Raw genomic sequence first — 7371 nt, 5'->3', positions numbered from 1 at the left:
TTCCCACTTGTCCCCAGCCCCCCCCCCCCATATCATCTATTCCAGATCCTATAGAATCTTACCCGAATCTGAATGGAATGCTGAATTGTTCCAGTGCCTGTGGCAGTAGTCACCACAGTCATGGGAACGATGGTGGTTCTATAGGAAGATGTCCAACTGTGTCCGAGGCCTGATGCTCCCAGCTGCCCCCCCACCCCAGTAAGTCTGAAGGAGTGCCGGTATGCGCAGACAAGCCAAGCAGAAGCCATGGCCCAAGTGACAGGCTTGTCTGCTTTCTTTCCCACGCTGGCACCAACATGACAGCTAGTCTGCAAATGACTGGAATCTTCAGAGGAAGTTCAGAGTTACAGAGGACAAAAGCCAGCTTTCCATCCTTGATCTTATCCAGAAGATCATCAGCCTGGAGGAGAAAAATGCTTTTTTAAAAAAAAATTCTGTTTCTGTAACTTCTTGTCATTAAAGGCTTTCTATAAATACATTTCTAGGGCAAGTTAAAAATAAGTCCTGCTAATTCCCTTTTAACTGTGCTCATGCCAAAGAAAACAGTCCAAGCTCCGGTCACTCTGCTGTCTCTTTCTGTTGCCTCCTTGGATATATTTGAATGAATTTTATGCAGTTCTCAACTGTGTCACTCCTTCAGAATGAGGAAGTGCTCACCAGAATTATAGAGCATCAGTCAGACCATTGGCCTAGCTATTGTCTGTGTGTCTGTCACTTATGTTTTTCCCCTGTCCTTACTCCAAAGACATACAGAGGGTGCGTTCAAACGGGCAGCTAATACCGCAATTGGCCTGGCTTTAATTTGATCCCAATCTTTTTTATCTGGCATTGTATGACCAGACAGCTCCCCTTACTGCGCGCATACTCTGCGCTGAATTGTCTAGATGGCATCCACCTAAAGGAGCCATGCAGTCGTTTTGTTTTTTTTTAAATCTGTTTGCACATGTGCATCCGCGCCTCAACATGTAAAATGTTTTTCCACGCATGAGCAGAGTTGAATTAAAGCACCGCTAGTGGTACCTCTCTCTAGGTACCTTTTTAAGTAATGCAGTTCATAAAATTTGCGGGCCGTTTAGAAACATGAAATTGTCCAGAACGTTTGAGTGGAGATCTGCGGCTGTCGCGCGTTTACACGTTTATGCGCATATCGCTAAGAATTTTTTTAAATGGTGCCCATCCCGACATGAGGATTGTGCTCGGAATGACGGGGGAAAGTCAGCAATTGGCCCGCCGGGAAGCGAAAACTCCAGATTCTAACTAGCATCTTTTAAGTGCAGCTCCGAAGCGCAGCAAAATGGGATGCTCACGGAACAGGCACATTTCCCAGATGTTGCTGTCTGGTCATGACCTTTAACTCCGCCAGGCACTTGTGCCTGGCGCGGATCTAAAAACCCGTCTGATCAGGACCCCTGTTTACCTTTCTCCATTTCATCCTTACAATAACCCTGTGAGGTAGGTGTGTCTTAGTGACCAGCCCAAGGTCACTTCATGGAACACTTCTCAGCAGATTTTCTGGGATCTCAGGCACAGAGGAGCCTCTTCTGACTCTTGCTAACTTCAGCGGGTGAAGCCGGGGACAACTTCCTTTGAGCCATAGCGTCTCCCTAAGAGGGGAGCTGCAAAGGATTCTGGGGATGTGTTTTAAGGGGCTGTTGACACATATTTCCTTTTTCATGTTGGAGCTCCTCAACTGCCTGTCTGGGATTCAGAGGATCTGGGTAGGGTTCCCTTCTGTCAGCTGCTGGAACTGTGTGTGAGTACAGGAAAGGCTGGGTCATGGTCATGGAGGGAAGAAAGCAGCAGGAGCCGCCATTAGGGTTGTCTACAGCTTGGAGGGGAGGGAAAGGTCCTGCCCTTTTAATAGAGGCTTAATGGGATGTTATTTACCAGGTTATTTACCTCCATGCCATGAAAACCTTCAGGTGCTCATTTGTACACATTAAACATCTATTTTTAAAATCCAAGTTCTTTGCAACCCTAGTGGCTGCTGTCCCATGTCAGCCTGTTCTCTTCAGCAGAAAGGGCCTTTGTTTTGAAGCAGGAGTTGGCCAGTCAGGGAAAATCCACTACTGCTAGAGTGAGGGACTGGGGCTTTTAGTATTTTGTAAACAGGCTGGTTGGTTTGGAGAAGCAGAAGAAATTGTTCCTCCTTCTTAAGAACATAAGGAGAGCCCTGCTGGATCAGACCAATGGTCCATCTAGTCCAGCATCCTATCTCACACCGTGGCCAACCAGTTCCTCTGGAGGGCCAATAACAGGGCATGGAGGCCAAGATCTATTCTGCTATGCTCTGAAAACACTATTCCCCTTTTCATCTTTTCATGGGGGGAGGGTGCGCTTGTAGTCTCCCCTGTCCCTTCTGAATTCCATATGGGCAGATGAGGCCTGTCATGTGAGCATTTTTCTTCATTTTATTCATACATTTCTGGATGATTTATCTTGACCTTCCTTCAAGGGGCTCAGAGTTGCATACATGGTTTTCCCCTTCCCCTTGTCATCCCCAAGCTAATTTGTGAGGTAGGTAGGGCAAGAGAGGGAAACCAGCTTATGGTCATGCAGTAAGTTCCATGCCTGAGTGGGGATTTGAACCATGGTCCTAGTCCAGCATTCTAAATCACATTGATTTGCTAGGGTTGCCAGCTCTGGACTGGGAAATACCTGGAGATTTTGGGGGTGGACCCTGAGGAAGGTGGGGTTTGGGATAGATGGTGCCTCATCAGGGCATAGTGCCATAGAGTCTACCCTCCAAAGCAGCCCTCTTCTCCAGGGGAACATCTCTGTCATCTGGAGATCAGTTATAATTCCAGGAGATCTCCACTCCCCCCCCTCCAAAGCAGACATTATCTCCAGGGGAACGGGCCTCCGTTGTATGGAGATCAACTGTAAAAGCTGGAGATTTCCGGGACCCACCTGAAGGTTGGCAACCCTATGCTGTTGTAAGGACTGCTTCCCTGCACACTCCTCACTAAAAAGACAACCAGACGATCCAAGCTTCCATTTGCATGGGATGCCAGTCAGATCTGGGAAATGTAGAGATAGGCTCAGCAACAAAGACAACCCTGACCTCATCCCCAGAATAGTAATTCACACCATGCAGGATCTTAAGGGGAAATTCTCCTTTGGCTAATTCTTTAAAGACCCACAAAACAGCCCACTTGAGTCTAACCCTTCCCCAAGTTCTGCATGCTGTTTGGGGGTAAGCTCTCAAATTCTGCAAGGCTTTCCAAGGAGTCGATAGGAGAAGGATTTTGGCTGGTATTTTGCTGTGTGTGACTGTTTTAACAAAACAGCAGCCTAAAATAGATACAGGCAAGTCTTCAGAGTCTCACCAACATCTGGCAGGGGCAGGTGGCAAAGGAAAGCTAATGAGCACATGCACAGCTTGACTCCTAGACATGCTCAACCCTCGTTTCTATCTAAAGCACATCTCTCACAATGCGTCACCCAGCGGAGCTTCATGGAGGCTCTGCAGTAGCTGCCAGCCTGCCACTGAGGGGACGAGCACGTGGATTTCAGCCAGATAATTTCTTGCAAGTGGGAAGCACTCTTGATTGGCTAGTCTGAGGGCCAGTTTGTTCTGGCACAAGCTGAGCAGATAGATGCCTTCATGGCTGCATAAACTGACTCTTAGGCTGGAACTGTGTGGCTAGCAACTGACCCTGCTGTTTGCCAAACACCTGCAGTGTGTGGCAGAAGGCGAGGAACCAAGCTGTAGTACAGAAGTGGCAGCTGAAGGTGAGGAATGCTTAATGCCTTTGCCTGCCTGCCAATGGCCTGCTGCAGTCCTCTGTCCCAAGCAGCTTTTTTCCATGAAGTGGCAACAACATCTCTGTTGTAAGCCGCCCTGAGCCCTGCTCACAGGGGAGGGCGGCCTAGAAATTTAATAAATAAGTTAAACAAAATCCTGGTTGTGGGGTAAGGGAAGAGTTAAGTACCCACCTCACTTACTGTAAATTTCCTCTTGCATTGTCTGATGTTTTGCATTAGATTGGCAGAGATGTGGGTTTCGATTCCTGGTCTGCCCCAGAAAATGTTTTTCCCAGTGGGCCAGATAGTGCCGTTAGTGGGATCAAGCTCAAGGCTGGCCATAGTTTTAAGAGAGTTGATTCCAACACAGGGTGGCTTGGAGGGGACTGTGCCAGGCCCGTAGCTAGCGTGGGGCCCACGGGGCCTGCCCCCCTAGCAGTTTTTATGGGGCCCCTTCCTGAGCCTCAGCTCCCTTACCCCAACTCCCCCTGACTGCCTATCAGCCTGTTGGCAAGGGAGGACAAGGGCAGTGATTCCAGAGGCTGCCCCTGGTGCTGTGCCGTGGGAAGAGGCACAGGGCTCCTTGGGGAGGGAGGGAGCTGGACCCGGATACTCCACAGAAAAGACCTGCCCTTGCGGGAGGGGAGGGGGGAGAGGGAGGGAAGCTGTAGCCACTGCAGCCCTTGCCCTGGAGCCTTTGATTGGATTAGCAGGTGGCCCCCCCAGGCCCCCTCCCTAAAAAGTCCTTCGCTACGGGGCTGGACTGTGCCCCCTGCCTTTTGCACTGGCTCCCTTTGCATCTGGTTTAGAAAGAAGGGCCCCCAGTTAGCAAGACTCAGAGGGTGGTGCTTGTGGATTTCATTAAGGCCTCTTTGCCATAATTCAAACCATGGCTGATGTATTTATTTTTTTAGCTTATTTAGCATTTATTTATTTTTGTACTTATTTTTTCAGCTTATTTAGCTGGAAGAATGAATCTCACTTGTTATAATCCCTACAGGGGCTGAGTTGTAAAATCAGTTAAAGAATTAAACTGTCTCACAGGGATGTTTTCAAAATTCTCCCAGTCAGCATTTCTCCCCTGTTGTTGGAGTTTTGTATTACCTACTCCTGTTTTCTGGAGTGAAATGGAGTCTTTCTTTCTTTCTTTCTTTCTTTCTTTCTTTCTTTCTTTCTTTCTTTCTTTCTTTCTTTCTTTCTTTCTTTCTTTCTTTCTTTCTTTCTTTCCCCAAGTGCTACACCCCCCCCTGTTGATGTAGTTTTCAGTCTATTCAGGATCCCCCCCCCCCAATCTTTCTGCCTCCTCTACTAATATGCACACATGCCTTGATCAAGTGCTACAGAAAAGCACTCTCGGTGTGGTTGGATATATGGTTGTCAAGATTCTTCGTGGTGTGATGTTTCAGCAAAGTGCAGAAGTGTCAGTATACATCATATTAGGATGTTTCAGCAAAGTGCAGAAGTGTCAGTATACATCATATTAGGATTGCTTTTGTGAAACATTTTTTTTCCAATGTGCCATGGGTGTATCAGTACAATAGAGAAGGAAGAATAGGCAAAAGAAGAGAAAGATCAGAGAACTGTTGCAAAGAACAGCTGCTCCAATTCTAGAATTGATGTTAGAAATTCTTGTAGATAAACTGGGATTAAAGAGGACTGGGATGCAGTATGGAATAAACTTCTGGTATATTAAAGGGAAGGAAACTAGGGAAATCTACTCATTCCTTCATAAAATGCATCATAGCATAGAGAGAGAGAAGCAACAAACACACTTTTAGAGCATTCTAAAAATCTGAGCACCCAAGTGGGAGCAGTGGACCCAGACATCCTGGGCAGTCATTTATTATTAATTTATCTTGAACGTTTAAAAACCCTTAGCTCTCAAGGCAACTACCAACAATCCAACAATCCTAATGATAAAAGGAAACATTAACAGACCAAGCATAAAACCACTATAAAAACTAGAGACCGGCATTAAATTGGAGCAGAAGGATCAAGGGGGGGGGGATTAACAAAAGGCCTGTCAAAAGAAAAATACTGTTTCTTCTGGCACATAAAATTCTGTAGAATTGGCAAATAGTGTGAGCTTCCAAGTGATAGAACCCTTGAAAAAACAAGGTGGTATATTGCATCGTCACTTCCAGTAAAAACATGGAAGATGTCACAACCAGCTGCAATGCTCTAGGAATTCCCCAGTTTTCTATGGTAAAGACCATGGGGATTTAGAGAATCCCTAGACTATCGTGGGGGTAGCTGTGACATCGCTTTTCACTGGAATTATTGTTGCAACATACGCAATACTGTTTCCCCATCTCCATTTTCTTCTTGCTGCCAGGAAGAAAGCAGTGAGAGGGCAGCAGCAAAGGTCAGGGAATTCCTGCCGCCATCGGGAAAGGGGCAACTCAGATTGTGGGAGAAAGGTCCAAAATCAAGGAGCCACAACTGAACACGCATTGCCTGCAGAGTAGCCCTCCAATTTTGGTCTTAATCATGCCTCCTGCAATGCTGAAAAAAGACTCTCCCAGAAGGGAGAGTTAATTTTGCAGGGACACACACCCTGTGCATATTCAAGACTTTGTAGCTTTCTTCTGCATGCATCGTTGCACAACTTCTCACTGTTTCCCCCCCTAATTTAGATGGAAGGACAATCCAGCTCTGCCAAGAGGCCTGATCTATGAAGGCATCTGTGAAGAGCCTGTGGCATATTCAGGAGGGAGTGCAGCGCAAAGCACCACGTTGCATGCCTTTGATGAACTCCTTGGAATCCGGCATAGTAGAGAAAGCAGTAAGTAGCTTGCTTTGAATGGCAGGGACACTGGAGAAAGGCTGCAGCCAGGGAATGGAGGGCATTTATTTGGGGTCACTGGAATGAGGGTGGGCATTGGGTGGAAGGGGGAGAGAGAGAAGAAACCTGCAGTCTTCTGCCTGAAATGTTCCTGAGGCTCATCTGGGCCTTTGTACAAACCCTGCTGAATCTTGTCGAATCCCGTTCACTCCTACCTTCTATGTCCTCTGTCAGCTGCGTTTTTGCACAGCATGAGGGAATATATGCCCCCCCACCATCGGGCCTTCATCAAGGAAATCCAGTCTGCTCCTCCACTGAGACGTCACGTGTTAACTTCAGAAAACAAGGAGCTCCGTTCTACGTACAACACGTGCGTGGCTGCCCTTGCGGACTTAAGAACCTACCACATCGCCATGGTCACCAAATACATCACTGTGGCAGCCACGAATGCCAAAGCCAAGCAAGGCCAGGCCACACCTGCTTTCCCAATGAGCCCCCCTTCATTCCTGGAAGGGAAAGGAACAGGCGGTTCAGGGGTTTTGAGTTTCTTAAAAAGTGTTAGGGACACAACAAGGGAAGCATCGATCAGTTTTTAAAAGCTTGCTCTCTGCCCCTTTTCCAGGTAGGGTGGAAGAGCATAATTAAGGGGGCCAAAACAAACAACCTTAGGATATTATGTGGGCCACGTTTGCTAGTGGTAGTGATGGTGGTGGAGAGTGGTTTATAAAATGGCATTATTGTTAAGGTGGGGAGGGAGGACATGATAGATATTTATAACATTATTAGGGTTGCCAACCCCCCCGGTTTGCCAGGGGTCCCCCATTTTTTTTTGGGGGGGG

General features: G+C 47.3%; 1 protein-coding gene across 1 annotated transcript in view; it reads left to right on the top strand.

Annotated features, from left to right (window-relative positions):
- IDO2 (indoleamine 2,3-dioxygenase 2) overlaps positions 1-7128 on the top strand; it is a 29687-nt gene extending 22559 nt beyond the window's left edge. Inside the window, exons 9-10 of the mRNA XM_015414180.1 lie at positions 6384-6532; positions 6767-7128. Coding sequence (XP_015269666.1) covers positions 6384-6532; positions 6767-7128 — 511 coding nt within the window. The remainder of the gene's footprint in view (positions 1-6383; positions 6533-6766) is intronic.
- The last annotated feature ends 243 nt before the right edge of the window (positions 7129-7371 follow it).

Source organism: Gekko japonicus, unplaced genomic scaffold (assembly GCF_001447785.1).
Source record: "Gekko japonicus isolate JY-2015 unplaced genomic scaffold, Gekko_japonicus_V1.1 scaffold9, whole genome shotgun sequence".
In the NCBI taxonomy this organism is placed as follows: Eukaryota; Metazoa; Chordata; class Lepidosauria; order Squamata; family Gekkonidae; genus Gekko; species Gekko japonicus.
The sequence above is the reverse complement of the archived record's forward strand: the minus strand, read 5'-3'. Positions and strand labels throughout refer to the sequence as shown.